Source organism: Condylura cristata, unplaced genomic scaffold (assembly GCF_000260355.1).
Source record: "Condylura cristata isolate star-nosed mole 26May11 unplaced genomic scaffold, ConCri1.0 scaffold00015, whole genome shotgun sequence".
NCBI lineage: Eukaryota > Metazoa > Chordata > Mammalia > Eulipotyphla > Talpidae > Condylura > Condylura cristata.
This window is the reverse complement of record NW_004567116.1, coordinates 38,954,586-38,970,208: the sequence shown is the minus strand read 5'-3', so window position 1 is coordinate 38,970,208 and position 15,623 is coordinate 38,954,586. Positions and strand designations below refer to the sequence as shown.

The window sequence follows — 15,623 nt, the reverse complement described above, 5'->3', positions numbered from 1 at the left end:
TGGGTGTCTGTCCAGATGGGACAGCTGGAGAGACGGTGATACCTACCACAGCTGAGCGAGGAAACATGGGAGGAAGAAGAAGTTGCAGGACAAGGGGGAGATCCTTTTTAGAAATGGTCAGTATAAGTAGCTTTCAGTCACCTGGGAGTGATATAAAGAGAGTGTGCAAAGTTCTGCAAATTACAGAGAAGGGACTGGAATCCAGGTCTCCACTGCAGTGGAAGTTAGCTCTGTTTAATCCACTGGGCACTCTGCAGCTCTATGGCGACTAAATCAAGTGACCTTTCAGTAGAAATAAGGACAGCTCCATAAAGACCAGATAAAGGTTGGGAGTTATTTATTTTCTTTAAACAAGGTCATAAATAACAAAGAAACAAAGAAGGTCCCAGATTCCAGACCGTGCAGCAGGACAGGGATAGGAATTGTTTAGTAGAAAGGTGGAGGGGCCTACGCATCACCTCAGAGTCACAGCAAAGATGGGCTTCGGGAGACTGCCCTGCTCTGCACTTGGAAATGGCGTGCCTGGGCAGCAGGCAGAGGCGGTGGTGCTGTGATGAAGCAGTTGGAAGAGGATAAAGATAAAAGATGCTGGGTTGTTCTATGGAGAGTGACATGGAAACCACAAACAGCAAAGATAAGCTGTGGGTCTAGAAGAGGCAAGTGGGCACGCTGCATACTTGAGGTTGACTACGAAAATGGTCAAATTTGATTCTTACAATCAATTCCACAGGCCTTTTTTTTTTCTGCCTATGGCTTTGTGCATGGGCTATATTTAACCTGGGTTGCTCTGTGGCAGGTGAGGGCTCAAGGGACCCCTGGAGCAACCTGGCCTCAGGACAGGTGCCCAGACATGTGGGATTGGGACAGTGGTCTCTCCTCAGATGGGAGAACATGTGCTTGGACTGGCTGGACCTGATTTTCAGGCTGGTTTCTTGTGATGTATCTATCATCTCTCCCTGTACCTAAGGGATGGAACCTGGCCTCTCTGGGTCTTCCAAGCCTGGAAGAGTAAGACTGATAAAAACGTACCTGACTGGTGTTTTCTCTGAAAGGGAAAAATAAGGATCACCCTGTGCATGGTCCATCCTGTGAGGTGGGGCAGGACCATGCCAAGAGCAATCTAAAAAGTGGAGGTCCCTGAGCCTGGGGAGACATCTGAACCCACGTGCATTGCCAGGAATAGGGACCCAGAGTGGTGGATCTGATGGAGGCTTCACCGTAGGCAAGGCAGGAAGAACAGGCAGGGGCTGCAGGAGCGGGGTAGGAGCTAGGGAGCCTTGGGCTGGGGAGGCAGATGTGGGTCAAGGACCCTGGAAAACAATGCTTTTGGCAGGAATACACGAAAGGGTTTGTACATCTGGGGATGTCCGTCTGTAGGGAGCCAGTGTCACATGGCCGGGTGGGGTTGTGAGAAGACAGCGGCATCACAGTGGCCTCTGGTGCAGTGTATTTATAACAGAGCTCATGGTGAGGGAGGGGTGCACAGCTGGTCACTAACAGCCAGGAAATACACTATGAAGAAAGAGAAAACAAATGTGACCATCACTAGCTTTGCTCTTGTTTATATGTTTCCTTTAGGAATCCCTCCTCCAAGGGCCTAGAGTTCTGTCCCACCTCTCCAGCCTGGACATAGTCACAGTGTACTGTTGATTTGACCAAGGCTCCAAAAGGCCCAGAGGCCCTAATCCATCAATGCTTATTAAGAGAAATTGAGTCTTTATTATTGATTTATGGAATCCATCAATGGTCAGTCAATTGAGAAGTGGTTTGACATAAGGATGTCACTTGTTTTACTGTACCAGGCTATTGTTATCATTTCCAATGTCTACCCTGCCCCATCATTCTCACTTCTCAGGCCTTGAAATTCAGAGTTCTCTAAAGTAGAAGCCATAACTTTTTCAAAATTTCTTCTTGAAACTTCCTGAGGGTGGGGAACAAGTTCCCCTGGGCCCTCACCAAAATCAGGTAAGATATTTTGCAAACATCAGGTCTGACTCATCAGGTTTGTAAGTTCTCTTGGGCAGAACAGACTAGGAAACTCCTGATATGGAAAGAGCTGGTCACCATGCCTCTTCTTCCTTCTCCTCAACAAAGAAGAGTGTCTCCAATAGTGTGTCTCTAATCAGATGATGAGTATCCTGAGACATTTAGTAAAATCTAAAGATATTTTTGCTTGTCACCAGTGTATCAGGGTGGGGGAAGGGGATGGGGACGCTACTGGCTTCTGGTGTGTAGAGGTCACAAATGAAATACCCTATAATAAAATACCCTATAACAGTTCCCTACCACAAAGGATTATTGCTTCCAAGTGTCAATAGTGCTGAGGCTGAAATCCCTGCTCTGAATCCCTACACAGCAGTAGGGCAGGAGAAGACATATAAAATTTCTCAAAAGAGTCTGAAAAAAGACTTATTGCTATCATGGCTTCCTCACCAAAGAAGTACCTCAAAAAGAAGTGCATAGCACAGTGAGGGGAAGGGTATTAGGCCTATTTCTATTTCAGTTCAGCAACAACCTACTAAAGCAGGGTACACAGACAACTTTTCTAGCAACACACATAGTGGGCTCTGTGTTGAGGAGGGAGAGAGAAAGGTATGGTGACCCAAACTAGGCAGGGACAAGGTGGAGATATTTATAGCCTTATTTATAACAAAACACACACACAAAAAAAGCAAGTATCTTTTTTTGCTGGAATCAGCCAATACTGCTGGGCTTCTTAAAACTTTGTATTTCCTTACCACTGGAATCCACCAATGGGTTCTGCAAACCGATGCCGGATCAGGAAAGTGGCAACAGCTTCAGCTACCTGGAAGAGAGAGAGATATTCCAGGCCATAAAAGGATTAGCACTGGGGGACAGATCCCAAGGCCCTGTGGACTTCTGCTAGAAGGTTCACTTCCCTAGGGGACTCATAAGTGCTATAGATTTGGGGACTGTATCCTGTGGGAGATACCCTTGCCAGGGATGTTTCCAAAAAATCAAAAAGGAATGATGTGAAGGGCTCATTTGTCCCCTTAGAGTTACAAAGCAGCCCCCTCATAGAGGAGGGGCTCTTGTTTTATAATTCCTAACAGTGATGGTAGTTTAGGAAGTAGTTTCTACCCTTTATTTCATATAACTTTTGGAGAAATAGAAGAGAAAAGCTTAAGTCCGTAACCATAGGACCCAAGAATGAAACAGTAGGGTGCCAATAACTCTTTATATACACAACAGTCAAGACCATAAGCGGCTGCCAGGAAGAGGTTTGGAGGGCTGGTAGCGTCCCACAGGCAGGTGTAGGCTAACAGACGCTGCTGCAGGAAATGCATGCTAACTCAGAGGCCTGCTCTAGCTTCTGTGAGAGCCCAAGTTACCCTCACGTTTTCCTTTTCCATCATCAAGCATCACACTCACCTTGTCTGGGGCATCTTCATGAACTGCATGACCACACTGGGGTAAGACTTGCATCTGGAACTTCCCTGGAGAGGAAACAAACTCAGGCAACCTCAGGGACTAAAACAGTCCTCTTCTTACCAGCTCTACAGCTTCATAGGTCACTCTAGAAAGACCTCCCCCTGATAGCCAGGACCCAACTATTAAGCTTTGGCAAATTATTTTCCCTTCAGTAACAGTTTTTAGAATGTGTGTGTGTGTTTTAAAGCCAGATACAAAGGAATAAACAATGGGAATTTATACAAAGGAGATTTATTATCCAATGAAGGAGCAAAACACATAGCAATGTATTGCTATGGCATGCAGATTGATGTTCAGACTGAACATATGAGAAAAGCATAGGAAAGGCAACTTCACACCTAACAGGAATCCAGAAATGCTGTTCTGCACAGAAAAATAAACAGCCTACACAAAGGAAAGGGGATGATTTCTATTTGGTCCTAAAATATGAAATTTAGCATGGTGCTTGTAAGACTGATTAACAATGAGATTAGAGAGAAGCAGGGACCAAACCAGTAAGGATTTTGTAAGCTGTGTTAAGGATTTAAAATTTATTACTACAATATTAAGTTACCTTCTGTTTGCGTAACAATCATACTAAACACTCACTCATTACACCGTCTTCCAGAACACTGTAAACTCAAGACTTAATCTGACAGCTATGAAGAGTAAACAGAAATGACTGATAAAGCCAAGTCCTTAAGCAAATACAGGCTAGAGGGCACAGAGTCCCCGTGTAGAGAGAAGATGCACCGTGTCTTGGTTTCTCCATTTACAGGAAGGGAATAGTGCCAAAAGTCCTCTAGCCATCACATCGATGATTCTTACTCCAGTTGCATAGTGCTTTAAAAAGTTTTCAAAATACTCTCCTATACATATTTTCTAGGATGAGTCTCAAACCTACTCTAAATTTAAGCAGCACAAATACTGCAATCCATTTCTGAGATACTGAAACTGGGGCCATGATTAGTGATGTCCCTAGGTTGCTTAATCAGTAAAGGAACTAAGACCACTTCATTCAGTTTAACATTCTACATATTAAAGCCTCTCCTCTTGCAGTGAGCTGCACTGTGGTATTCCACCCCAATCCCTCCCCCTTCTTCCTAAGGTCCTACTGTTAATGCATTTGGACTAAAATGCAAAGCTGTTTGTATCCTCTTGTTTGTAAGCTTATGCGTGACATACCACTTGTGCTTGCCTGCCGAGGGGGTGTTGTTTTCTTTAGAACAAGGCTAGTTATATAACTTGTTCAGTCCCCTAATGGGGCCCAGCACAGAGCTAGAGATTAAATAAGTTTTTAGCAAGTCTTAGATTAATGAATGATTAGCTGAATGACCAGATCCAAGACTTTCAATTTTATCCCTAACTGTGTTTCTATTAGAGCAGGATCTGTTTACTAGGGATGCCTTTCTCAGACATGTCTGGAAGGGTAGGTAGAAGGAATCAGGGAGAATTTTCATATACTACATACTGTGCCCACTGCCTTTGCCTTCACAAAGCCTTCCATCCATACTAAAACAGCTCCACTGTTACCTAAGCAACACACCTGTATGTTAGTTCAACATGTCACTTTTCTACTCACTATACCTTTTAACCCTTGTGAGACTGACATTTTCATTTAACATTGCAAAAAGTAAAGCTAAGAGAGGTCAAGTAACTTACCCAGGGTCAAAAAACTTTTAGGACATAGCTGTTTTCAAACTCAGTTCTCCCAACCTCAGGGCCTTACTTAAACTAACTCACCACACTACCACCTAAATGGAGCATACAGCTTTTTATATTTGGGTTATTTTCAACACCCTTCCTAAAACTTCTAACAATAATAAAAATTTTATTAGTTTTAAAATATCTCCTTTCATGATATCGCATGTCTAGACTACAGTCTATAGTGCCCTTTTCAAAGACATTATTTAATTTCAATCCTCACAGCTTGAGACATAGGAGGTATAATTCCCATTTGAAAATGGGGGGATGGGGGAAGGAAACTGAAAACTCAGAAAAGGGAAATATCTGCCATAATCACATAGTGGTCAGAAGCAGAGATGGATGTCAAAATTGGGTCTGAGTCTAAAGCTCCTGTTTTCTCCACTCATAATCTTAGGATATTCATTTCCAGGACTCTGCCCCTTTCTCTGCTATAGGAAAGATACAGGACATTTTGATGATTTACCTTGCATTTGACCAATAGTTAGATCTTTATCCAATCTGTCAACACCTATAACAAAAGAAGAAAACCCAAAAGTTAGTAGAAAAGGCCGTATAAATAGGTTTTGTTGTTTAGGTATGAAGTAAATTGTTAGGAAGTTGCACGCATGATGACATTTTCAATTCATGTTAACACCTATTCTAACACTCTAAACATTGTGTCACCACATGACGCTTTCCAGGCTGAAGTTCCCCTGTTATCTCATTTAAGTCCATGTCTGGATTTTACTGTCCTGGTTTACTGGGTTTTAACAACTTCTTGATTTTCACTGTACTTAGAATAGCCTTACACTACACTAGGAGGACTTGAGATTGACCAGGCAGAGAGAGGCAGGTCAGAAATAAACTACCCCAAGTGGATGCTTGCGCTCAGTTAAGATTTAGGTATTTGGTATGTGAGGGGAGATGGGGCACAAATGAGTGAGGAAGAAACTTCACTTTTGCTATCATTTGATGAGTAGTTTTTAACAAGTACAAGTGACAAAACACCTATGGAATTATGTCCCCCCCATACTCCTATTTGAAGTGCTAATCCACAATGTGACCACATTTGGAGATATTGAATAATTAAGGCTGAATGAGGAATTAAGGTTAAATGAAGTTGTATGACAGACAGATTTGTGTCTTTAAAAGAATAAACACCAAGAGAGCTCACTCTTGTGCTTTCTTGATCACGTAAGGACAGAGTGCTGCATGAAAGGATATAATGTCTCTGCAAGCTAGTAGAAAGTTCTCACCAGAACTTAACCATACTTGTACCCTGATTTCATACATTTCCAGCCTTCAGAACTGTGAGGAATTAAATTGTTTAAGCCACACAGATTATGGTATGCTAACACATACCCATACACACTTACCAGCCAAGAGCAGCAACTTAGGAATAGGACAACTAAGAAAGAGATTGGATAAGCCTCGGAACCAGCCATCCCAATATTTTTCTGTTTTTGCCAGTTCAATTCTCCAAGTGTATGGATGGTCTTTCTTGGTCTGAAAGAATAAGAACAAGTTCTGAGTTTCTGAGGCAATTCCTGGAGGAACAGCAAAAGAAATAGGTGTCTCAGATATTTTAATTCACATTTAATCCTTATAAAAGTGTTATTATAATCCTTATGTTATTGTTGCAATATGCATTTTCAAATAATTAGAATTTTCCTTTTTACTTCTATTAGTTTTAGTGAACCTAAGGAAACTTTTTTAAGATTACAAAGCTAGTAAGTGGTGCAGCCAAGATTGAGCTTCTCTTACAACCATTTGGCAAAGAGGATATACCATCAAAAGAATAATTACAAAAAAAAATTACGAAATGGAAAAATGTATATGATAAAATATTAAGTTAAAGAAGCAGCACATAATGTGAGGTAAGAAGTACTACTGGAAAAATGTGATATACATTAGGAAAAATTGCAAGTGAAAACAAAAAATAGGTTGATTTATTGGTACAGCATTTTTTTCCTATATATTGATTTATGATAATGACATTATCTTCCTGCAAAAGTAATTTAAGAAGAAATTACAACAAAATGTCAGCATCTGTTAAATGTCAATAGTTACAAAGTAGATGGGTATAGATTATGCACTCAGCAAATACAATGGACAAATAAATGATTCACTGTACTTTTTTATATCATATTATATGAAATATTATAACTGAGATACATAATTAGGGTACTATAATATTCAACCTTGATATGAAAAAATCTCTTAGTGAATACAAGATAGTAACATATAGTGCTAAAAAATCACTGATGGCTAAAATGTTCATTACACTCAAAATCATTAGCAGATTCAATCCAATTCCTATTAAAACTCCAAAACAGAAAAAGCCATAGACTTTTATATATAAAATCTATATGAAATCTCAACAAACCCTGAATATTGAAAGAAATTTTGGATCAAAGCAGCATTGTACTGGCACAAAGACAGAAAAACAAACCATTGGAATAAATTAGAGTCTAGAAATAAACCCTCATATAGATGGTTAAATGGTCTTTGACAAGGATGCCTGAACTACTCAATGCAGAAATGTCTTTTTCAATAAATGGTGCTTGGAAAACTGAATATCTATATGAAAAAGACTAAAGTTGAATTACCTGAAATGGTTTAAAGAGCTAAATCTATAAAACTTCTAGAAGAAAACATAGGGGAAAGCTTCATGAAGTTCCTAATAATACTGGATTTGGTAATGATCTCTTGGATGTGACACCAAAAGTATAGTCAACAAAAGAAAAAATAGACACATTTTAAAACTTAAAAACTCACTTCAAAACTTTTTTTTGCATCAGAATACAATCAAAAGAGTGAAAAAGCATCCTATAAGAAGGGAGAAAATATTTGCATATATCTAGAATCTGTAAGGAATTTCTACAGCCCAACAACAACAAAAAAAAAAATCAAATAACCTAATTTAAAAATGGGCAAAGGACTTCAGCAAAGATGATACACAAATTGCCAGTAAGTATATGCATGAAAAGAGACTACCTTAAAATCCAACAATCTTACTTCTGGGTATTGAGATAAAAGTGAGAACAGGGTGTTGAAGAGCTATCATTGAAGCACTATTCACAATAATCATCAGAGGAAGCGATCCAAATGTTCACTGATGGGTGAATGGATAAACAGAATGTTATATATATGTACTGTATTATTTAATCTTAAACAAGAATCATGTCATATGCTACAACAGGGGTGAAACTTTAAGACATTATGCTATGTGAAATAAATGAGTCATAAAAAGATAAATACTGCATAATTCCCATTTACATGAGGAATCTAACGGTGAAATTCACAGTAATGAAAAGTAGAACGGTGGTTAACAGAAGCTACGGGGATAGGGGAAAGGGGATATTGTTTAATATTGTTAAATAGTTTCAGATCTGCGAAATGGAAAAGTTCTAGAGATCTGTTTCACACAATATGTATATACTTAACAATACTGAACTTATAATAGTTAAGATTATAAATTTTATGTTAAGTGTTTTTTTACCACTATTAAGAAAAAGATCATTGAAATGGGAGTAAGGAAACTTGGGTCTTCTAGTTCTCACTAAACAAGTCATTCTATGACTATTTTTTTAGGCTTACTTAGGTTACTTTGAAGTGAAGTAACTAATTGTTATTTCAACTTGGATCCTAAGCTTGTTCTATTATCTGCAAAACTTTCTAGTTATGAATCATTTCTGTGAGCTTAGTTCCACAAAGAGAACATAATTAATTAAACTTGATGCACATTAAACTTGATATACAAATGATACTCCACGGATAGCAATATAAAAGTCATTTTTAAAAAAAGAGTTCATCTCCAGTCCTATAAATTACAAAACCAAAAACTCTGTATAGAACTAAAGTTACTCTTGTATTTAGGGTACTAAAAATAAATCCTTTTGCTAAAGAGTTGGATCATAAAGGTAGTTTAGTTTCGATATCTTCTGCTGAAAAATGGTAATAAAACAGATGCAGCAAGATCTAGCTCTTGGATAGAAATACAATGTTTTTGGTTACCCATTTTCCTCGATGCCCACCTGGGGAGGACACAGTTTTCTACACAACAGCACCTACCACGGGCCTTCCATTATTTCCCAAGTCCTCACTTTAAAAGTATTTAAGAACAAGATTTTGCAGTATGGAGGTTCCTTAAAATATTCAAAATAGATCTACCAGATGATCTGGAATTCCACTTCTAGGTACCTGCCCAAAGAATCCAAAAACAAGTGGGAAGAGACACAGGCATTCTTGTGTCACAGGCATTCTTGAAGCACTATTTACCACAGTCAAGTTAAGGAAACAACCTAAGTGCCCAAAGACAGATGAATTAAGATGATGTGATGTATTTATACTATGGAATACTACTCAGCTATAAAAATAATGATGAACTGTTGCCACTGTGACAATATGAATATAACTCAAAGGAATTATACTGGGTGAAATAAACGAGGGGAAAGACAATTATCAGACTATTTCACTCATATGTGGAATGTAAAGAAAAAAATACAAAGAAATATTCAAAACAAACCCTGAAAATCGGACTGCAGTAAGATAGGGAACAAAATGTGCAAGGGGCCCAGTGGGCAATGGTGCAGGGCTGTAGGTGCTTTGCGGGTGGGAGTGGTATGGTAACATAAATCTGAAGAGGTGTGAATCTTTGAACCAGTGTATTGTAAACTACTGTTAACACAATTTTAAAAAAATTAATAAAAAAGCAAGGTTTTATGTCCATCAGACCTGATTGAATGCAAATCCCAGCCCCATCATTAATTAATAAACCAGTTACAAAAGATGCATGTTTTATGATGCTGCTTATATTAATTATTCTGATTAGGAAAATCTATAGACAAAACATAAATTTGTGATTGCCTAGGGTTGTGGAGAATAGAAAGTAGCTGCAAATTTTCGTTTAAAAATTGATGAAAATATTCTACAGTTAGACTGTTATAATTGCTGTACAATTGTGTGACTATACTGTTTATATTTGGGTAAATTATCTTTTTTTGGGTAAATTATCTTTTAATGAAGCAGTTTAAAAAGACAGAGATAATAGATGACTGGATTAAAAAGATGTGGTACATATACACAATGGAATATTGCTCAGCAATCAAAAAAGATAAAGTCATGCCTTTTGCAGCAACATGGATGGAGCTAGAAGGGATCATGCTTAGTGAAATAAGCCAAAAAGAAAAGGAAAAATACCAGATAGTTTCACTCATAGCAGAAGCATAAAGCACCAGGGGGGAAAAAATAATGAACAACTATATACCAGAGACATTTTACAGTGGTGGAGTGGGGAATGGGATCAAAAATGGGAGCATGGGGGAGTGCACTCTGGACTATGATGGCACAGGGGTGATTTGGTGATGGGAAGTCCATGGGAATTACAACTGAGATGGAAAAAAACACAAAATGATGTAAAAATAAACTATTATATTAAAAAAAAAGACAGACAAGAGTAAATAAATATCTTCTGCATATCTTAAGTTTATTCCTTTAATTCTCCCTTTCTTTTCTGTATTTTAACCATTTTGCATCGGACTCTAACTCCCTCTCCCCAAATATAAATCTTGTCTTCTTTTAAGGAGCTGAGTGGAATGCTCTTATTTATGTCTCACTTCAAGCACCACTTTTTTTTTTATCGAGTTCTAAGAGAAAGCCCGTTGGGGCCAATGGACTTAAAGTGGCTCCTAGCTACCAATGCTTTAGAAGCTGTGATTATTTCTTTGGTTAGGTTTAAACTTCATTGTTAACATTTTCCTCATCATCTTTCTTACTTTTCTTTATTGAGATACAACTGACACTATATTTTATACATTTAAGATGCACAATGTGTTGATTTAATACATTTATAAACTGATTATTAATTAAATTTATAAAATGATTACCACCCATAGCATTTGCTAACATCTTTATCATGCAACATAATTATCATTTCCTTTTCGTGGTAGACACACTAAGATCTAGTCCCTCTAGTCCTTCTGTGCATTAGATCTCTAGGACTTAGTTCTCTACTAGTTGCAAGAAGTCTTCAATGCTCTTATTTTTTTAGTTTCTTTGTGTCCTTCCTCAAGTGTAGATGCTTTATATTTTTTATTGCTAGTGTGCCTCACTTTACCTTGTAACAAGATTATTTGAGTTTATAGAAATGTATAAATGGGCTTATTAAAAACTACAAAGAAAAAAGTGAGTTGGAGCTAAAAATTTAGGAGTGTTTTAGAGCAATATTGATGTGGGATCACAGCTAAGTATCATTACCCAGGTTGTTAAACAATAATGTTCACAGTGCAGAACTAAAATGACAACTAAAGTTAATAAACTAAAGATGAGAAGCACCCAAGCCAGTCTCTAGCACATATAAGGTAAAAAATGATTGAAAATTTGTATCAGAGTCTCAAATCTACAATTATATTATGCTTAAGGTAAGTATCTTCACCTATGAGTCTTATTCCACACTGTTAACATGGGAGAAAGGATCTCTCTTTATCTCACAGAATGCTGGCAAGACAAATAGATTATATTATCATATTATTGAAAACTCCAAAGAGGTACAAAGTATCATTCACTGACCCTAAAGACAAGGAGAAGATCTCATCACATTATAACTACTGTTTTAAAAATATGTATTCCGGGCCCTCCCTGGTGGCGCAGCAGGTTAAAGCACATCACTAAGAAGCTAAAACCACTTTAGCACAAGTTCGATCCCCACCCCGGAGGTGACCTCTCCTGACCAGCCCGCAGCTCCCCTCAGCAGTGTACTTCATCAGTCGACCTGTTCTGTTCCCCACTCTGTCTCTGGTGAATCCTCTCACCGCCCCTGCACCTCTGGCCTGTACCCCAGTTCCACATGCATAAATAAATTTTTTAAAAATCTTAAAAAAAAATGTATTCCCACCTTACAAAAAATTAGCATCTCAAATGTAAAGAAATACATGATATACATTTTCTCCATTTCCTGCCATTACTAAGATCTTTATCATTCACCCTAGAAATTCCATTACTAATACTCACTGATTATTTACAAGAAAAAAAGGACACCTTCCAACTACTATTCTCAAATTAATTGCTCACGGCAAGTATTAACCCTTACTAAACCTGCACGAAAAACTACGGGAAATTCATACAGAACATCATTTTCTTCCATCTAACACAGAGGTTATTTTTATTTGGAAGACAGATTAATGGTGGACAAAAGGGACAATGGAAACACCCCTTCCCACTCTCTTTCTCCCCAGCGACCATTCTTATCCTATCCTTTCAAGAATGCCAGCCATCACCCACCTCCATGTCATCTTCCTTTTTCCTCTTGTTTACTGACTCACTTCCTTCTTCGTCTTCTTCTTCTTCCTCTATGATTCCTTCCACTATAGATTTTGAGCCTTCAGGACTTGTAATTCCTTCACACCTAGTTTAAAAAAATGGTTATTACATACCTCTATACACTAATTATCTCAGAGACTATAATAAAGATCTCTTAATAATCAAATGTTCATTAAAACTTAACAATGCTCCAAGGAGGAGGATGTAAAAGATGTGCACTTCAAAATGCACAAAAGTAATCAAAAGCTGTGAAAGGTCATGACCAATGTGTGACCGTATCCCAAAGGTTGGTCTCCAATTCTTAAACCAATGCTGACACACAGAAGGAGTAACCATTTCCTGAGGCATGGTGACAATAACTTTACTGGCATTATCTAATATAACCCTCATAACGATTCAATGAAGAGCTGAAGAAATTGCCCAGGACCACATAATGCATGAGTGGATGAACCTGGGAAGCTAATCCAGTTTCAGTAAACTCCAAAGCTCTTGTTATTCTATTGCTCACAATAGCAAACAGGAAAATAGTAAAAAGGCCCCTACTTTTTTTAAAAAAAAGATTATTTATTTATGTATACCGAACTGGGGTAAGGCCAGAGGTACAGGGGTGGTGAGAGGCTTCACCAGAGACAATAGAGAGCAGAACAGGCAGACTGACAAAATACACTGCTAATGGGAGCAGTGGCAAGACAGGAGGTCTGCTGCACCATATGGGTTACCTCACTCCAGGATATCGAACTTGTGCTGAAGTGGTTGTGGATAGCTTACCATCAGTACTTAATAAGAACAAGATAAATTCATGCCATTTGAGGCTACATAGGTGGAGCTGGAAAGAATTATGCTAAGCTAAATAAGCCAGAAGGAGAAAGATGAAAACCAGATGGTTTCACCTATATGTAGAATACAGAAAAACCAAACATCTTTTTAGATAAATTTTAAAACTAACCCTTGAAAGCTAACCATAGATCTAAGGCATCCAGGAGGGCAAAGGAGGAGTGAGAACAGGGTGGGGGGAAGAACATAATAGACTAATGTGGTAGATTATGGCTTGGTGGTGGGAGAGCTATTGTGATCATACCTGTAGGAAGAAATTCTATACTGTCAAAAAAGTTAACAATGATGTAAAACAATGGTACTTCAAAAACATTAAAAATTATCTAAAATAATGAAGCTTACCAGGATGGTAAACTATAGAATATAACAACGAAGCAATCTGTAATTCTCTTCACAAGTTTTAGTTTGTAACCAGTTCAAGGAGGAAAAAATAAGACCTACTGTTTGACTTGGCCAACCATTGAGACACGGGCAGACTCCAGGTTTCGAATCTGGCCACTCTTCACACTAGAAAATTGAGAAGGGAGAAAGGTTATTCAGCATTTTACCATCTTACTAAGATCAATTAAATAATTCTTCAGGCTCACTGGTACCTACTAAAAGCTGTGGTTACCAATGTAGCTTACATAGAGACTGCCACTACTTCCAACTTAGTTATCATGGCAATAAGTTAAATAGTAAAAATTAAGTAGAAAAATTGAAGTTATTTCTGTTCTGGAAATAATTATCAAAAGAGTACTATGCTTGTGCTCAGGAAGCACATAATCCTCTAGGGAGAAGGAAACACAGACATAGTAAGGCAAGTTTCAAATAATTCACTTTATTCTGAATAAGGAGGCTAGAGGAAAGCTTCCCAAGCATCTTGCCTAAACTGAAGATTGAAGATAAGAAGTGAAGCAGAAGTAAAAAAGGGTAATTAGATCACCATAGGCAGAGGGCACAGTGTGAAGGACAGCACTGTGATGTGAAATAGCAGGATTATGATTTTAGTGAACAAAGTGCAAAGAGAAGTAGGAAAGAACAAAGGGGGAGTGTCATAGACTACAGCAGGCCGGCTTAGACTCTTCATAAATTAGCCATCTCATGGTTTTCTCTCTAAGTATGCTGAAGGGCCAAACAAAATGATTCCATACCTCAGGGGAAACTAGAAACACCCACCGGAAGCAGTACACATTTCCATAAATCTTTTTTTTTTTTTTTAAGGCATACAAGAACTGGGGTACAGGCCAGAGATGTGGGGTATGAGAGGATTCACCAGAGACAGAGTAGGGAATAGAGCAGGCAGACTGACTGAAATACACAGCTGAGGGGAGCAGTGGGTGAGACAGGAGAGGTCTGTTGCACCATGTGGGTTCCCTCCCTGGCCAGGGATCGAATTCACAGGGCAGTGGCTGCAGATAGCTTCACAGTGCTGCATCCCAACCCCTTCTGCCACTAAGATGACCATAAATCTTATTTTTTAACATAAAAAACATCATGTAAAAACTTAAAGTACATCCACCCTTAGAAAATACATGATCTTGTTTCTTATTTTAATGATAAACAGAAGCAACCAGAATTATGATTTCATCATCCTACTAATGAACCAACCTATAGAACCATAAGTCACCAATATTTGTAACCATATATTCTGTCTTGATAACTGTTTAACAAATGAAGTGTATCTTTGCTCCTATTCAAGTCAACCTTGGGCACTGGTCCCCATTCCCGCTTGCTTATGCACACGCTACTAATAAAGCCTTGTCTAGGTCAAACTATCTCGTGAAGTCTTCCTGAATATTTTTTGAGGAGCAGGTACAACACTGACACTGGCCCTTACTTATGACACTATTTTTGTAACCAACAAAACCAGGGACTAACACTTTCCTCTGATGGGCAAATCATTATGTGCAGACAGTCTAATCAATGTGCTGGATTTGGGAACACTTGCCCTACTCCATACTTCAGGGTTCTACTGGTGGGTTACTGCCCTTTGCTGGGGGGCAGATATGACACTTTCACTTAACTGGCCAAAGAGCACTCTAAAGATGGGCTCATTCTACCATAAAGTTCGCTCCAATGTTATAACCCTAAAATCTCTTTGGTTTGCCAGACTTTGTTAGCTGACCTGGCATTCAGTTGGCATGTGCCAAATGACTCTCAAAGATATATGGACATAATCTTCAGCCCTGGATGCTACCAGGGTGATAGGAAATACATATTATATTTCACTTGACTATAGGGCCATTAATGTTAATACTCTGTCAATTCCTGCCAATCTTCTCTCCCCTTATACCACTGCACTAGATCAGCCTCCCAATGGTATGATCATTTTTGTCTTTTTATTCTTACCTTCTCTGGAGGGAGTAGTC

At 38.5% G+C, this 15,623-nt stretch overlaps 1 protein-coding gene across 1 annotated transcript in view; it reads right to left on the bottom strand.

The window, feature by feature from the left end:
- Positions 1-320: 320 nt before the first annotated feature.
- PPME1 (protein phosphatase methylesterase 1) overlaps positions 321-15,623 on the bottom strand; it is a 49,041-nt gene continuing 33,738 nt past the window's right edge. Inside the window, exons 8-14 of the mRNA XM_004683197.1 lie at positions 13,714-13,779; positions 12,400-12,523; positions 6,495-6,624; positions 5,603-5,647; positions 3,394-3,458; positions 2,739-2,806; positions 321-1,512 (exon numbers count right to left, since the gene is read on the bottom strand). Coding sequence (XP_004683254.1) covers positions 1,494-1,512; positions 2,739-2,806; positions 3,394-3,458; positions 5,603-5,647; positions 6,495-6,624; positions 12,400-12,523; positions 13,714-13,779 — 517 coding nt within the window. The 3' untranslated portion in view covers positions 321-1,493. The remainder of the gene's footprint in view (positions 1,513-2,738; positions 2,807-3,393; positions 3,459-5,602; positions 5,648-6,494; positions 6,625-12,399; positions 12,524-13,713; positions 13,780-15,623) is intronic.